At 38.0% G+C, this 17,333-nt stretch overlaps 1 protein-coding gene across 3 annotated transcripts in view; it reads left to right on the top strand.

Annotated features, from left to right (window-relative positions):
- The window catches only part of Ofd1 (OFD1 centriole and centriolar satellite protein), a 34,719-nt gene that overhangs the window by 6,184 nt on the left and 11,202 nt on the right, over nt 1-17,333 (top strand). For all 3 annotated transcript variants that reach the window (XM_042680542.1, XM_042680540.1, XM_042680543.1), the window contains exons 4-15: nt 32-100; nt 188-218; nt 731-838; nt 3,077-3,213; nt 4,014-4,187; nt 6,649-6,755; nt 8,524-8,643; nt 11,130-11,203; nt 12,355-12,446; nt 14,014-14,203; nt 15,345-15,475; nt 16,020-16,131. In XM_042680542.1, the coding sequence (XP_042536476.1) occupies nt 32-100; nt 188-218; nt 731-838; nt 3,077-3,213; nt 4,014-4,187; nt 6,649-6,755; nt 8,524-8,643; nt 11,130-11,203; nt 12,355-12,446; nt 14,014-14,203; nt 15,345-15,475; nt 16,020-16,131 (1,345 nt within the window). The remainder of the gene's footprint in view (nt 1-31; nt 101-187; nt 219-730; nt 839-3,076; nt 3,214-4,013; nt 4,188-6,648; nt 6,756-8,523; nt 8,644-11,129; nt 11,204-12,354; nt 12,447-14,013; nt 14,204-15,344; nt 15,476-16,019; nt 16,132-17,333) is intronic.

The following is a 17,333-nucleotide window of genomic DNA, read 5'->3' on the forward strand; positions in this document are numbered from 1 at the left end:
ATGACAACTTAATCTGTTTTTCTCCTTTAAGGTATTTACTATGCACGATCTGTTACAACTCATTAAAATCAGTCCCAATTCCAGTCTCTACAAATCACTGGTATGATTGTTTAGTTTTTATAACCTTCTTTGCTTTGTTACTTACAACTGAATAGTTTAATAAAGATAAAATATTTTCTCTTGACAGATTTCAACATTTGATAAAGAAAACCAAAAAGGTAAAAGCTTTCACCTTTCTAAAAATTAGTAAGATTTTAAGATTTAAGTCATGGGGCTTGAACTGAGGGCCTCACCCTGACCCTGAGTTTTTTCAGTCAAGGCTTGCACTCTACCACCTTGAGCCACAGCTCCACTTTTGGTTTTCTGGTGATTAATTGGAGAGAAGAGTCTCCTGGACTTTCCTGCCAGGGCTGGCTTCAAACTGAGAGCCTCAGATCTCAGCCTCCTGAATAGTGAGGATTATAAGTGTGAGCCACCAGCACTTAGCTGTATGTGCGTTTTGAACATAAAATACGAAGCTTATAATTTTTAGGGGCATGAGTAGGAAATTTAACTTAAATCATTTAATTTTTCTTTGCTGACCATAACATTACTTGATAAGTAGAACCACACTTCATATGGTAATCATTCGTAAAAGATAAACTCATATAAGAAAACCAAAATTCATGAAGAATGACTGAGCAGCGGTTGGACAAATTTCTAAAACCAAGCTATACATTGTGTTTTCTAGGTTTCTTAATGAATTTCTTAAGAGAATTGGCAGAATTTCATCAAGCTAAAGAGATTTGTGATGTGGAAACACAGACAAGTTCAACATTTCTTACCAAAGATTCTCTTGGTAATTAAGCCTTCTGTAGTAATTGCAGTTCTGTGGTTTTCTTTTTTGAATGAAGGATATGACCTTATTTATCATCTTTAAAGTGCAGAGATAACAATCTGTAGGTGACAAAAAGTTAATTTCTTCTAGAATGATATTGCTGAAAAAGAGCAGGAATTGTTCTTCATTGTCATCCCTGTCCTCATGAATGCCGTAGTTACATTGAGCAAACCATGCAGGGATCCCAAGGAGTACATTCTTCCTCATTTGTTGGGTTTAATCTCTCTTATCGTGTCCATTTTACAGTGAACATTAAGTTACAACCTCATAGACTATTTGCTTTGTGAAGAGCTAGAGAAGCCATTGGCTTATCATTTCACTTTATGCTTGAATAAATTGAGGTCCTCAGGGGAAGAACAACTTGGAAATATACAGTCTGAGTGAGAACTAATGTTAGAGTCCTGGATCTCCTCTGGCTCATGATCTAGAACTTTTTATATCTGCCTGATCTAGAGCTTTTTCTATTACATAGTCTACCTATAATACTATCCTTTCCTTTCATTTTTTAATCCTTAACAGAAATGGAAAACAATTCGTAGCTGATGTTTTTAATCAACTTCCCAGTCCACTCTTACTCTTAAATAATAGTAGCTCCTATGGCTTGTAATTTGTAAAATCTATATTGAATAACTAGGCCTTTTAAATGTAGTTTTAAAGTCCATGAGTGTTATATTACATGTATACTGTAAAATAGAGCTGGGTAATAATGCAAGCCACAGATGTCATTTTAAAATTTAGAAATGGTAAATAGAAACAGATGACATTTCTTTTAATAATGTATTTTATTTTGTTTAACAAAATACATTAATATTTCACTATATACTCAATTAAAAATACTAGACATTGCCGGGCACCCGTGGCTCACACCTGTAATCCTAGCTACTCAGGAGGCTGAGATCTGAGGATCGCAGTTCAAAGCCAGCCCGGGCAGGAAACTCTTATCTCCAATAAAACCACCAGAAAATCGGAAGTGGCACTGTAGCTCAAGTGGTAGAGTACTAGCCTTGAGCTGAAGAGCTGAGGGACAGCACCCAGGCCCAGAGTTCAAGCCCCACTACCGAAAAAAAACTAGACATTTTATAATTATTTTTGTACTAATTCGTTGAAATCTGGTATGTTCTTTATACTTAGTGTATTTCTCAGTTCAGAAGTGTTCCATTTCAAGTACTCAGAGGGCCCCATGTGGCCAAAAAGTCTTGTTTTAGACTGCAATTATAAATCCATTGGAAAATGCAGAAAAGTAGCTGGGAAACAGGTCTAAATTAACAACTACCATAGACAAACACTATCATTATTTTATTCTACTTCTTCCCACCTGTTCATTCTTTTCTGGTTGTGGTAGTATCATACATGGTTGGGGGCGTACTCTGTTTTCAGGTTTGCAATGAGTTCTTTGGCGGATTCGACTCCATAGTTGGTTTGAGGGCTATAGGCCTCTTGGAAGGAGCACTGTCATGAGAGAATCACCAGGCCTTATTTTAGGCGTAGATATGCTATAGTTACCCCTTTAGAAGTCACTTTACCACCCATATGGGCATTTATTCCTTATCTAGAGGGATTAAAATATATGGTCTGTGGTTCTTTTAAGCCATTACTTTGCATGTGTATGCCATCTTTAATCACAGTCTGTTTAGTAGCTGGGTGCCAGTGACTCACTCCTGTAATCCTAGCTACTCAGGAGGCTGAGATCTGAGGATCATGATTCAAACTCAGCCCATACAGGGAAGTCCAATTAGCCACCAAAAAATCAAGAAGTAGGCTCAAGTGATAGAGTACCAACCTTGAGCAAAAAAAGCTAAAGAACAGCACCGAGGCTGTGTTAGCGTCCCAGTACTAGCGAAAAAGAAAAGAAAAAAAGTCCATTTAGTGTCTTGGCACTTAGAAACTGAGAACAGAATCCAATAATTTCTGAGATTTAAACCATACTTATTGCTACCTCCCCAACACGACATTTATTATCAACATTTTCAGATAGGCATTAAAGTTAAAGTTGTTTTGCAGTGTTAGACTCACCATGAAATTGATGTCATACCTACTCTATCACTTAGCTGTCAATCCATTAATCCGTCTCATTTTTTAATATATTTCAAAGTAAATGGCAGATACCCCTATACTTTCCTCATAGTGTACTCTCTGTTTTTGATCTCTTGCACATCTGAATGAGTTTCTATATCCTAATTTTATGTTATTTTTTGCTAGCTGAAAAGCTTCAACATATCGATGACCAATTTGCAGATGCTTATCCTCAACGTGCAAAGCTAGAGTCTTTAGAGAAAAAATTAAATGAATATAAGAAAGAAATACAACATCAGTTTCATAAAGAAATGTGTCAGAAGGTAAGTTGTATCTTCTGTAGATTTTAAGGAAAATGATAATTTTATTTGTCTTCTAATATCTTAATTTTCTATTATGTGAGAAAACATCTAGGACCTTTTCTTTGTCAGTTGTGGGGCTTGAACTCAGGGCCTGAGCACCATCCCTGAGCCCTTTTGCTCAAGGCTGGTAGTCTATCACTTTGAGCCAGTGCTCCACTTCTGATTTTTTTGGTGATTAATTAAAGATAAGAGAATCATGAACTTTTCTGTCTGGCTTGCTTTGAACTGCTCAGCCCCCTGAGTAGCCAGGATTATAGGCATGAGCCATTATCACCCAACCTATGAACTTTTATTAAAGAATAGAATACTATATGGCTACACATATTATTTTTATTTCCAATTGATTTCAATTGGATTGAATCCTAAACGTACGGTAGATGGGTTAACACTAAAAATTGTGTTAAATTAAAGATGTTGCTGGGCACCAGTGGCTTATGCCTGTAATCCTAGCTACTCAGGAGGCCGAGATCTGAGGATCACAGTTCAAAGCCAGCCCAGGCAGGAAAATCCGTGAGACTGTTTTCTCCAGTAAACCATCAGAAAACCAAAAGTGGAACTGTGGCTCAAGTGGTATAGTGCTTGCTTTGAGCTGAACAACTCAGGGACAGTGCCCAGGCCAGAGTTCAAGCCCTATGACCAACAAAAAAAATAAAAAAATAAATATACTACATTTAGACAGCATTAATATTAAACTTATCCATAAAGAGAGTCTGTTGCTATTTATTTGTACTGTATTTTCAATTGTTTTGATTCATTTTCAGTTGAAGTATATTAAAGATACTGAAATAACAAAAATCAAAATAGAAGAGAAAAGAAAATACGAGAGAGAATTAGCTGTATACCGGAATGAATTTGAGAAAACTTACCAAGCAAAAACCGAAGCACTTATTTCTCAGGAAAAGAATTCTCTTGAAAGAATTCAGAAACATCAAGAGGTAATATTTGAAAATAAATTTCCAGGCCATCAGTTCCCTGAAGCTGTTGTAATGTTGGTTTAAGGTCCAGACACAGGTGGGCAAGTTGATGGACCAAGGCTGTATGTAGGAGAACAGTGAAAACCGGGGCCCAACATGTAGAGAATCATGAGCCCTAATAAGGCAATGCAGACATTTTCCTCTGAGATGGTGGAAAGGAAAGACTTGTAGGGTGAATGGCTCTACTGAGAGGAGGTAATATATGCACTAAATAAGCTCCATTCTTTCAGGCAGATTGGGAATATCGATAAGGGTTTGAGTTGAAGCTCAGAGATAGGGTACCACTCCTTGGGAGAGAGGAAAGCGGACATTTAAAGCAGAGAGGACAGATGAGTGGAATTGAGATTCTAGCAAAAACAGGCTCACAGTAAGCGAGCAAACCATGTGTTTGGAGGTGAAGTTTCTCATCTAACTCGCAGGAAAATTTGTAAGTTATAAGCACCTTTTTCCCATCCCTTTTAGCAAAGGTCAAAAGGGAAAGGTGCTTTGGGCAACAGAGCGTAATTCAACTGACTTGAACAAAGCTGCCTGTGATTAGTGAAGGCAGCCAGACGAGAGAATGAGTGGCTCCTTATCTGGGAGAAATTGAGGGCCACATAACAGCCTCAAAGTGACCCAGGAATAGGTCCTAATAGACTGGCAAGTGGAAGAGTAAGGACAGACCAAGAGCTCAACATAGCTGGCTGAGAGTTCGCGGTACAGTATGCATCTATTCCAAGGAGCCACGGAGGGGGTGAAGGTGAAGGTCTCTGAGAGTAGAGGAGTCCAGGGATGAGAGGCTCATCCACATAGCCCTTTGGTCTCATCACCCAGGAAAATGGCTGTCCAGGAGAAGGAGAAATGGAAAAGTGGCAAGGAGTATGGATCAGCAGGATAGATTGCTGTGTTCTTCAGGAAATCCTGGTCCTCTCTTAAGGCAGATTGTCTCAGACCAAACTGGTTTTGCAATCATTTCCAACTTGCAGCCAGCTGGTATTGTCAAGAAACTTGGAAAAGAAGAGAATTCCCAATTAAGACCTTGTTATTTAACATGAAATGGACCCCCTCTATAATGTTGTACAGTGTTTCTAGATATTGGGCATATTTAGGCTATAAAAGTAGATTTTTGAAAGCAGAGATCTTTGAGATAATTGGATTATGTTTAGACTAACAACTTCATCAAGTAGCTGACTAAATCCCCATTTACTGTTATCCGAAAGTGTTCATGGTTATCCTAAGCACCATGCCTTTATTCCTCCACTTGGGATACGACTGTACTGTACTCCACAGACTGCTAGAATTTCACTATCTCACCTCAGTGAGGTCTTCCTTGACCCCTTGTTCCTTGTTTTTGTTTTCGTATGGTATTGGTACTGAGGCTTGAACTCGGGGCTTGTACTCTTAGCTTTTTTGCTCAAGGATGGTGCTCTACCACTTAAGCTACACCTCCACTTCCAGCTTTTCTGCCGGTGAATTGGTGATAAGCGTCTCCCGGATTTGTCTACCTGAGCTAGCTTCAAACTGGAATCCTCAGATCTCAGCCTCCTGAGTAGCTAGGGTTACAGGCATGAGCCCCCAGCACCCAGACAGGTTTTTTTCTCAAATCAATCTTTATGTCCTTCATTTAATTATATAATTATATCCTGGTGTCATTACTTGTTTTTTTTTTTCTCTCTCTCTCTCTGATAAAATTGTAAGAGCATTCAAGATGGGGACATTATCTGTCTGCTTTTTTATATCTAGCTCTCCGGTTACTGTTTGACATATGATAAGAAGCTAGCAAATCCTTGCTCATTGAGTTTCTTTTTTTAATATATATTTTTTATTGTAAAAATGCTGTACAGAGAGGTTACAGTTACATGAGCAAGGTAATGAGTCCATTTCCTATTGAGCATTGTTACTCCCTCCTTTATTTTTCCCCTACCTTCCTTTCCCTCCCCACCTCCACAACTCCACCCTCTACACCCCCTCAACCACAAATTTGTAAAGTTTGTTTTCAACATAGTGTCTTCTATATCTCACTCACTGAGTTTCTAAATGGAAGCATGGCCAATTCATTCAGGAGTTCATATGAGCTTCCTATCATTGAGCCAGAATGACCCATGAACTGAAATATTCAGCTACCACCACCACTACTAGTCATCTTGATGATCTTATGATTTTGGAATTTCATAGCTGGTTAGACAAAGATTCGTAGGAATATGGAATCCTGTTGTTTAGCAATGGGGGACTAATTGTGTGTGTGTGTGTGTGTGTGTGTGTGTGTGTGTAACTAAAATAGACAAAAAGCAAACCTTGAAGTGAAATCTCTTGGAGATTTTATTGGTCGCCCTAAATGTCCATACCTTCTTTGTTTTTTCAGGAATTTAGAACGCAGTGTATGAGTTCCATTTTAATTTATTTTATTTTGCTTGCTTACTAAAATTAATGCTTTCCTATGCAGAGTGAAACAAAAGAAATTTATGCTCAAAGGCAGCTTCTATTAAAAGATATCGAATCACTAAGGGGCAGAGAAATGGAGCTGAAGCAAAGAATTGATACTTTTGAATTGTAAGTACTGCAGTGTTTTCGTTTGGGTTATTCAGAATGAGATGAAAAGGATTTATTTAAGTATATGTCTAAATTAATTCTAGTGCTGATTGTCAAGTACAGTTTTTTAGTTGAAAAGGTGATATCCCTTAGCTTTGGAAGGTATAAGTTAGGAGAAAACAAAAACTAGGGTTTTGCTTGTAAAATATTAGACTTTAAGTGAAAACCAGAATTGGAGAAGATAAGAAGATTTGACTGGGTCAGATATTTTGCAGTTATCTTCAGTCATTCAAACCTGATAGTTTTGTGTATGTAACTGAATTCCAGATATCTTGGCCTGTTTTTTTTTGTCTGCACTACAACTCAAAAAAACTTTCTGACTTGTACTGGGTGAACCTATTTTTCGTAGTGGATGCTAATTGTGTTTTCTAAGTGTTCACATGTTGCATCCTTCAAATGTTATCTGGGATTAATAGTGAGGACATTTGTCTATAGTATGTACAGTAAGCTTTCTTATTTAGAATCTGTTCTTAATGAACACTACTCATAGATGCTCCAGGAATCTTGGGACATTAAAGAAATTATCTCCATCTTTATTTCTGTGATTTTCTTCTATAGGCTCAATTTTTGTGACTTCTTCTTTCTACCTTTCTTTTTGGACAGTACTGACAAGGTACTGATAAAGAGAAAGCAAGAAAAGAACAAAATTTTGGCGAAGACTTCATGATTTTATAATTACTCTAGTCTTCTTCCCTTCTGAACATTAAAGTGAAATAAATGTAGTTTACTGCTTCGTGCCTTTTCAGATTAGCCAGCAGAGGGAGTCAATACACAGTGCTTTTCTTCGTGGCTTAATCTCAGCAGCAGCTGTGAACAAAGACCCATCCCTAGACTTTGCTCATAAATTGCCATTACTACTGATTTGAAGTCTCCTTATACCCAGGCACCAGTGGCTCACTCCTGTAATCCTCTTTGCCACTCAGGAAGCTAAGATCTGAGGATTGTGCTTCAAACCAGTCTGGATAGGAAAAATCTGTGAGACTTTTATCTCTAATTAACCACAAAATGCTATAAGTGGAGCTGTGGCTTAAGTGGTAGAGCACTAGCCATGAGCAAAGAGCTCGGGGACATCACCCAAGTTCCAAGTTTAAGATGCATAACCAACACACAAATAATCTCTCACTGTAAGACCCTGTTAAGTAAATATATAGCAAGGAGAAGACTCTCCAGCCTTGAACTACAGTCTCCTTGGATCTCTCCTCTGGAGTAGCTGGGATTACCCACAATCCATCTTTCTTCCATTCTCTCAGCACTGTTCAGTTTAAATGAACAGATTTTAAATAATAAAAACAAACCTTCCATTTTTAAAAAAATTAACGAATGGATTAGATTTCACAGTTAGCAACAATATTATAGAAGAGACAAACACCTCAGTAAATTACATAACTTGTTTATAACTTTGTAGCTCATAATGTTATTCTTCTACCCCTAACTTGATACATTGGCCATTTATCACCTATGACACATTTTTGTGTTCTCTTCTGTGATGAACTACTTTAGTCTTGCAGAAATGCTGCAAGCCTGGTGCATGTATCTAGTGCGCTCTCTAGTTCTCACTAGGTGATTTTGTAAACTACAGGGAAGTCTTCTGGCTCTTTTCCTTTTCACTTCTCATGGTAATGGTAACATAATAGCTTTAGTTTGGTGAACTGTGTATTGTTTTTCTCCCTACATTTGTTGCCTCAGCTATTACATATTGTTTTCTTTCTATATTCTTTATTAATTTCAGGAAGCAAAAGCTCCAGGAGGAAAAAAATAAAAATGTGACTGAGGCTCTTAAGAAAAGGGAGGAAAATATAAAGAACATTGAAGAGAGCTATGACCAAAGACTGAAGAATGAACTTCTAAAGTAATTAGTCTTTAAAGAATTAACATGTTTGGATTCATTAGGTAGAAATGGGAAAAATGATAATGTATAAATAATGTTAATATTCTATGGTAAAATTTAGTGTTTGAACAAATAACCTATTTTCTTTGTCAATTTCTTACTGTATTTGAGTTAGAATAGTTTTTAAAACTGTATTTTATCTGGGCACCAGTGGCTCATACCTTTAATCCTAGCTACTTGGAAGGCTGACATCGGAGGACAGCAATTTAAGGCCAAGTTTTGTTTTGTTTTGTTTTGTCAATCATGGGGCTTGAACTCTGGGCCATGGCACTGTCCCTGAACTCTTTAGCTCAAGGTGAGTGCTCTACCACTTGAGCCACAGCGCCACTTCCAGGCCAAAAGTTTTTGAAGCAGAAAAGCTTGAGAAATTCCTCAGTCTATAGCTGGATGGCATACTCCTGTCATCTCAAGTTACCTGAGAGATTGAGATCAGGGTTACTAAGGTTCCAGGCCAGCCCTGAAAGAAAAGTCACAGTACTCCATCTCCACAAAGAGAGCCTGGACACTGTGGCTTGTACCTGTGATCCTACCACTGATGGGAAACCTAAAGTAGAAGAATTGAAGTCCAGGTGCACACTCAGTTAGGAAGTGAGACACTATCCTAAAAAGAACCAGTGAACAACAGGGCCAAAAGTGTGGTAGAGTGCCAACCTAGCATGCATGAAGCCCTGAATTCAAAACCTAGTACTGCCAAAAAGCTAACAAACAAAACCTCCTATTTTAAAGATACAGTAGAGAATTATATCCCTTATCCTCTGTCCTTCTGACTCATAGCTTCTCCAGCTATGAGGACCTATGATTTTGCTCAGTGTTCATAGCTGATGTCCTATAAAATTGGAATTGTGGTTATTTTTAATTATCATTTCCACCACCTCCCTCATACTGTCACTAAGAAGATACTTAGCAATCTATAAAGTTAGCTAATTAAAGATCTTATGGTATTTGGCCATGAATAAGTGCTTTGTATACCTTCAAGCCTTCACAAATGAACTAAGATTACTTACATAAGTAAAATGTGATATAGGGAAAGGAAAATGTGGACAACTGTGGCTATTTTGGCTTTTCTTTTTTTTTCTTCTAAATAGAGGATATTACTGTGAAGCCTAGACTGGCCTCAGACAAGCAATCCTCCTGTCTCTGCCTCCCAAGTATTGGGATTTCAGACATGCTGACACCTCCGCTTACTTTAGCTTTCCTGTAGTCTGGTTTTAGGTACCAGTGAATTATATCCCAGTACAAGGACATCACACACACACACACACACACACACACACACACACACACACACACACACACACACACACACACCATCTTTTTCAGTAGAAGAATTGTGTCTGGCACTGAATAATCGCCTTATTAGTATTTGCTGAGTAAATGCTTTCTTCAGAGACATTTCAGTTGTTGTGGGTCTTTCTTAATCATTGGTCTCTTTACTGATTTGCCCATAATTTGTTATTGATAACCTTGCAAAAGCTTTTTGAGGTTTTATCTCAAATGAATTGCATTACTCAAAGATAGCAACTTTCAAAATGATAGATTTTTGTTCATATTTTGTTCCTTTAACAAATGTAAACAATACCAAATAATCTATAGTTGTTAAGCATTTATTTTTTATTTTGTTTGGCTGGTCCTGAGATTTGAACTGAGGGCCTGAGTGGTGTCACTGAACTTTTTTATTTTATTATTTTGCTCAAGGCTAGCACTGTACCACTGGAGCCACAATGGTTTTTTGGCCATTAATTAGACATAAGAGTCTTAACAGACTTTCTTGCCTAGGCTGGCTTTGAACCATGATCCTCAGATCTCAGCCTCCTGAGTAGCTAGGATTCCAGGTTTGAGCTATTGATACCTGACTCATAGTTGTTCAACTTTTAAGAACAAATGAACCAAAGTATTGTATTAATTTTACGTAGTTATGGATAGAGTGGACTGTTGGCAGCATTTTGATATCTTCCCTAGCCTCCTATGACTTTGTAAAGTACAGGAGTTTGGAGGATATTGCCCCTCTCTACTGTGCTTAGAGCCTAAGGTGCTCTCCTGCTGGGAGACAGAGAGATGCAGGAGATGCATTAGAAGCAAGCGACTCCCTTGTTATCTTTGGGAATTTAGAGTCAGTTGGTATTGTCTAATTTAACCTAGTTTCCTTCTATGCTTTCTGTGCCAGTGGAGATCAACTGAAAAGTAATTTCTTACAGTAACTTAAAGGTGGCACTTTTTTATTGTGTGTGATTGAGTTCTGGACCCGAATTTTTAGGGGCCACACTAGATTCTACCAGACCTTTTAAGGTTCAGATCAAATCTGTGGACTTAGAATTTAGAGACATTGTAGTTTCTGGGCTGCCATGTTCTAAGCCCTGTGGCTCAATATGTAGTAGATAAGCTCTTGCACTATAACAGTCCTTCTAGGAAGATGACAAGGGACTCATTTTAGTCATTCTGATTCTCAGGTATCAACTTGAACTAAAGGATGAGTACATCACTAGAAGTAATAAACTCATGGAAGATGAAAGGAAAAACAAAGGTGATGGAGGGAGAGCTGGCTGTATTTTTCAATTCTGATGCAGGTTTTTACTTTCTGGAATTGGGTCTGTTCTGTATTATTTACAAATATAGCTTACACTTCATATTTTTAAAGCATCACATTTTTTGTCATTTTAATGTTACAAAATCAAAACATTATTTTTCATTACCTTTTTAGATGGCTTCATGTTTAACATTTGGGTTTGGTGGTATTTAAGTAGTTGCACAAAGGGATTTCAACTCAACATGTCAATACATGCAGCATGATCAGTATCACACCTGTTATTCTCCTCCCATGCTTCCCACTTTGCATTTTCACAGAGACTTGTATCTTCAGTGTTTTATCTAACTTTTTCCAATTCAATTCAAATACTTGATTTTTTTTTGATAAATCTGTAATTCCCAGAAAGATAGCAGCAACTTATTGCCCCCTGGTAAATATTACTCTTACTATGAGAAACTTCAATATTTGTTTATGTATTATTTTTTGTAACCAAGTCTCTTATTTTGCTTCTAATATATTTTTATGCTTCATGGTACTTGACAACATATACCCTCCTAAATTCATATATATATGCATATATATATTGACCTGAAACTATAGGAATTGAATAATTTTTCAATTTTCAGCTATTTTCAGTATATTTCTGGGAAATTGCCTGTGAAAAGAATTGGAACTTTTGGTGGAAATTTTATCCAAATTCTCGAGTAAATAAGAGCTGGGGACTTGATATTACTCCATTTGCCACTATCTTTTATGAATTTGACCATTATATATTTAAGAAATTGTTGTTTGATGATATATCTACTATAGACTTTTCTTAGAGGAAGTATAAACTACAAAAAGGGTAACCACCAGATCTTTATCTTTAAGGAAATTTGTCGCTGTCAGCATTAGAATGCTGTGCTCTGAGATGTTATAACTCTGTTTAACTTGTAGCAATAATTTCACCACATATATGACAGTTGTAACGTCATAGCACCCGTTGGGTAACAGGATTTATTACTTGCCAAATAAATTTTTTGACTCCTACATTTGCTGCTTTGGCTTAGGAAATAATGATCATTTAGTCTTTTATACTGCACATAAATTACTAGTTTTTGTATTCACTATGAAAATATTGTTTAACTCATAGGCTCTTTTTCCCCCAGAAAGATCTGTTCATCTGCAAGAGGAGCTTGCAGTGATTAATTTAAAAAAAGAAGAACTCAGTAAATCTGTAAATCAGATGAAAGATCTTGAGGTATTTATTGAGCTATTGTGTTTTGAAATAGACTTTAGGCAATATATAAAATTTCAGATTAAGTCATTCATAGTTTATCTTCTGTCATATTCTCTCTTTTCTTGTTTTGGAAGAACTGGGGATTAAACTCAGGGGCTCACACCTTCTATCAGGTGCTCTACCACTTGAGACACACCTGCAGCCTCCTTTTGCTTTGATTATTTTTGAGGCAAGGTCTTGCTGTATGCCTGAGCTGCAGTCCTCCTACTTGGGCTTCCCCATGTCACAGGGGATGATAGGTGTAAGCCACTGTGTGCAGCCATGAGTTAAAATGGGGTCTCTCAAACTTCTTTTGCCTCTAACCACAGTGCCCTAATCTCTACCTCCTGAATAGCTGGGATACAAGGTTGACCCACCACACCTGGCTTATGTTGTCTTGACAAGTTTGGACTGGTTATTCTAAGACTAAAAGTGATAGCTGAATAAGTCAATTTATTAATTCTTAATTTCAATCAAAGTTAAAGAAATGGGGGAAGAGCTTTGGGTCCTATATAGTCCTGCTGAAATCCTGTTTCTCTTAAAATTGTGTGCCTGTGCTCTGTAGACTCTGAGCTATTTCCCATATCACAAAGGTATTGAAGGAATTCAATGAGCTAGCTCATAGCTGATGGCCAGTAGGTAATAGTTTCTGTCTTAGCCTCTTCTGTCCTGTCAGCAGTAGGTACATATTGTTATCATTTTCAGCTTATCAATTAAGACAAGATGAGACAAGTTTTCCCATACCATGTTACTACTTTCTTTGTTAGTGTGCTTGCTGGCTGAAGGGAGGAGTTGAAACTTTAGGTACTTAAAGTATGTTCTTTATATAAAATTTACTTTTGCAACTGTGAAGACTTGAGACCTTTATAGCCTTCTGTATCCAACTATGAGATATACTAGACTTAGGAAAAGGAAGGCACTTGACCTTTAGAGTAGATCACCTTGTAGCAATGTGTGATTGTTATTGGTTCTTGGTACATTGAGAAATTGGAGAGAGAACCTTCATCATAAGCCCTCCACTTCATAGGACATAGGTCTGTAGATACATGTTACTATTGACTCCTGCCTCACCACTAGTACACATATGGCAATTAGGGTCTTGCTGTAAAGAACCAAGCTCTGTCCAGGGATCATCACTAAGATGTAAGGCTCAGATTAAAAGAACTTCCCAAATCAGTGGCTGTCATCTCTCATCCTAACTACTCAGAAGGCAGAGATTAAAGGATCATAGTTCAAAGCTAGCCTAGGCAAAAAAGTTTGAGGTTTTTTTTTTTGTTTAATCGCTTTTTAATTTGTTGTTATTGTTATTATAAAGGTGATATACAAAGGGGTGAGACTGTTATTTTCAATTAACCCCCTCAAAAAAAGCTGGAAGTAGAGCTGTGGATCAAGTGGTAGAGCACCAGCCTTGAACTGAAAAAGCAAAGGGATAATGCCCCAGGCCCTGAGTTCAAGCTTCAGCACAGGCACAAACAAAGCGAATGTCCCAGCTCTTTTGCAGTACTGTAAGGTGATTATTAAAATGTCCATTTTCCTTTCTCAATTTCAGGTGGAGTTACAATCTGTCAAAAACCAATTTTCAACATTAACCAAACAAAACCACTTGTTGAATGAAAAGGTTAAAGAGATGAGTGATTACTCTCTAGTGAAAGAAGAAAAAGCAGACCTTCAGGCGCAAAATAAATTACTGAGGAAACAGCTGGAAGAGTCTAGGAATGAAAACTTGCGTCTCCTAAACTGTATGTCTTTTTGTTCTGATTTGGACCTTTCTGTAACTCAGCATTTGTACCTTTGCTTTATACCTGGAATGCTTCAACTTAGGTTGATGTTTATAGGCTTCTTGCATTGGAATGACTTCCTTTTTGCTTGCTATTGCATAATTAATAGTATTATTTAAGCTACATTACATAGTGCTGTGCTTGGTGGTGTTAACAGGTGCCTATGCTCTGACTGCTCCTTGAGTTTGGTCAGGGAGGAATCCAGGAAGCACTTGGAAGGAGGCAGGAAGAGGAGTCTAGGCTGTCTGCCTGCCTGCCAGCTGCACCTCTCAGCCAAGCAAGGTCACCATCTGTGGGTGGTAGTACTCTGTTCCTGTGCTTACTTGTTCTCTCAGGTCTGGACATACCTCCCTCTTCAAACCCTTCAAGCTCAAGGGTTACTCACAGCCTGATCCTATTTCTAGCCCAGTGAGCTGCACCATCCTCGGTGGTTCCCTTATATAAGATATCCTTTTTTTAGTTCCTCAGGTGAACTGGATTGAGAGCACTATCTGCTTCCAAGCTCGAGCATGACTGTTGCTGACAGTGGTTCAGATTGGATGAGACCTCTCTAGGTAGTCATCTATAGGTAGACAGCTAGAGAGAGCCTAAGATGCAATTTGTGGGTGGTAGGGGAGAGAGGGGCAAGCTTTTCAGTTCATTTGACAATTTGAAAGAATTCTCAGACTTTATGAGTAATGAAGTGGCAGTAATGTGTATTAAACTCTTTTGTTCTGAATTTTGGGAATCAGGATTATGCTTAGTGTATTTAAGAGAACTGATGGTTGCCAGGCGCTGGTGGCTCACGCCTGTGATCCTAACTACTCAGGAGGCTGAGATCTGAAGATCGAGGTTCAGAGCCAGCCCCAGGCAGAAAAGTCCATGAGACTCATCTCCAATAAAGCACTGGAAAATCAGAAGTGGCACTGCGGCTCAAGTGGTAGAGTGCTAGACTTGAGCTGAAGAGCTCAAGTTCCATGACCACCACCACCAACAACAACAACAAAAACCTGATGGTTACAAGATTCATTATACAAAACCATGTAAAGTCTCTTTAGTTTGTTTTTGTTAAGTGAAATAAGCCAATTTAAGATTAATAATGACTCGGCCTTTTACATTTTAGGCATGGCTCAGCCATCTCCTGAGATTCTGGTTTTACAGAATGAGTTACAAAAAGTCGAAAGTACCATGGCATTTGAGCAGAAGGAGTTCAAAACTCAGAAACAAGCCCTCCAGAAGCTGCTACAAACTGAAGTGAGTATTTTCTTTGCTCTTGCAAGGATCATTCCAGTCAAATAATTATTTGGATACAGGTATCCAAATCCTTGTTCAAATACAGGTTTGAATAGGCAAACCTGTCACAAGTCAGACCAAACAGATCTATTTTAATACCCAGAGCTCCTTCTTTAATGAGCTGACATAAAGTAGTAATGCTATGGCATTATATTTTTAATAGTAATATATTGAACAGAGAGCAACCTCACTTAAACATAATCTTTTCAGAGGACCTGATAGTACCCACCGTTAGTCTCTTAATTCTCATCCTGAGACTTAAAAATGTCCATTGTATCTTTTTGATTGCTGCCTGCATACCCAAAAGTAGCTGTTCTATGAATGAAAAAGGTAATGAAAATGTCTGTTCTGTTTGTTGTTGTTGTTGTTCGTGTTTTTGAATGGAGACCCACTGAATACTGGTATTGGTAAAACAGAAAAGAGGATAAACACAATAAGAAAATGTTTTCCTTTTGAAACAAGTTCAGATTTGTTTTACAATGATTTCTTCTTTGAATCTTTTCAGATCGAACATTCTGCACAGCTAAAGGCCCAGATATTAGATTATGATGCATCTGTAAAGAGGTTAACTCTTCAGATTACTGATTTAAAATTGCAACTGAAACAGACTCAGACAGGTTAGAAACATTTTTAACCCTTAACTATATCTGTGTGTGTAAAGCTTCAGACATTTGTGGAATTGTAATGATAGTCACTTACTGATCACCTAGTGATTCTTATACTGGGGGAAAGCCATAGAAGTATGTACTGTTCAAGAGATAAAACTTTTATCTCAAGCATACCAACTGGGTTATTGGGTAAAGTGATTGCTTTTGCGGGTATCTCAATTTGCAGAAAGAGGTGTAATGATGATACAGAAGTCTGCAAATTCATCTTAAGCTTTCCCTTTTTTTGTATTATCCTAATAATAAGACTGTCCAGTCAATACTTTTATACATGCTTAACAGACAGATGCAAAAATATGTGAGAGAAACAGGTTGATTTAGGGAAATGAACATTCCTGTTGGATTTAGAGACCTATTTTTATTTTGGACTCCAAAGCATGATACTTTAATTTCCCTTGGCCTCAATTTCCTCATTTTTAGTGGGTATAGTAATAACAACCGGGCCATAGTGGACAAAGATTAAATGAGATGGGTCATGGGTTCCATCCTGGTTCATAAGTGACACTCACAGAATAGTTACTGCTCCTCCAGACACTGGTAACTCACTTGTGTAATCCCAGCTACTCAGGAAGCCGAGATCTGAGGACCACAGTTCAAATCCAGCCCAAGCAGGAAAGTTTGTGAGACTCTTATCTCCAGTTAGCCACCAAACCAGAAATGGAGTTATGCCTCAAGTGGTATGGCTCTAGACTTGAGCATAAAAGCTCAGGGACAGCGCCTAGTCCCTGAGTTTAAGGCCCAGTACCAGCATTTAAAAAAAATAGTTGCTGCTGGCAATGTATTACTGTGCCTTCACGGTTGATGAGTATTTATTTGCCCCCTCCTACTTCACAAGGAATATATTGCAGTATACCTTCTTTTTCAGTTGCTATCCATTCAGAGTGTGTGTGAGTCAGTTCATCTGATTCCCCAGACTTTCTTGATCTGAGCCTTTTTTAGTTCCCATCTGTACTCTTTTTTTCATCACTCCCTTGTTCTCTTCTACTAGCACAAGCGTGTGCGTGCGTGTGTGTGTGTGTGTGTGTGTGTGTGTGTACACGTGTGTGTGTGTGTGTGTGCGTGCGCACACACGCAGATACTGGAGCTTGAGCTCCAGACCTTACGTTGTTCATTAGCTTTTTCAATCAAGGCTAGCACTCTACCACTTCAGCCAC

The sequence above is a fragment of the Dipodomys spectabilis genome, unplaced genomic scaffold (genome assembly GCF_019054845.1).
Source record: "Dipodomys spectabilis isolate Male_0828 unplaced genomic scaffold, ASM1905484v1 ptg000061l, whole genome shotgun sequence".
NCBI classification, from domain to species: Eukaryota; Metazoa; Chordata; class Mammalia; order Rodentia; family Heteromyidae; genus Dipodomys; species Dipodomys spectabilis.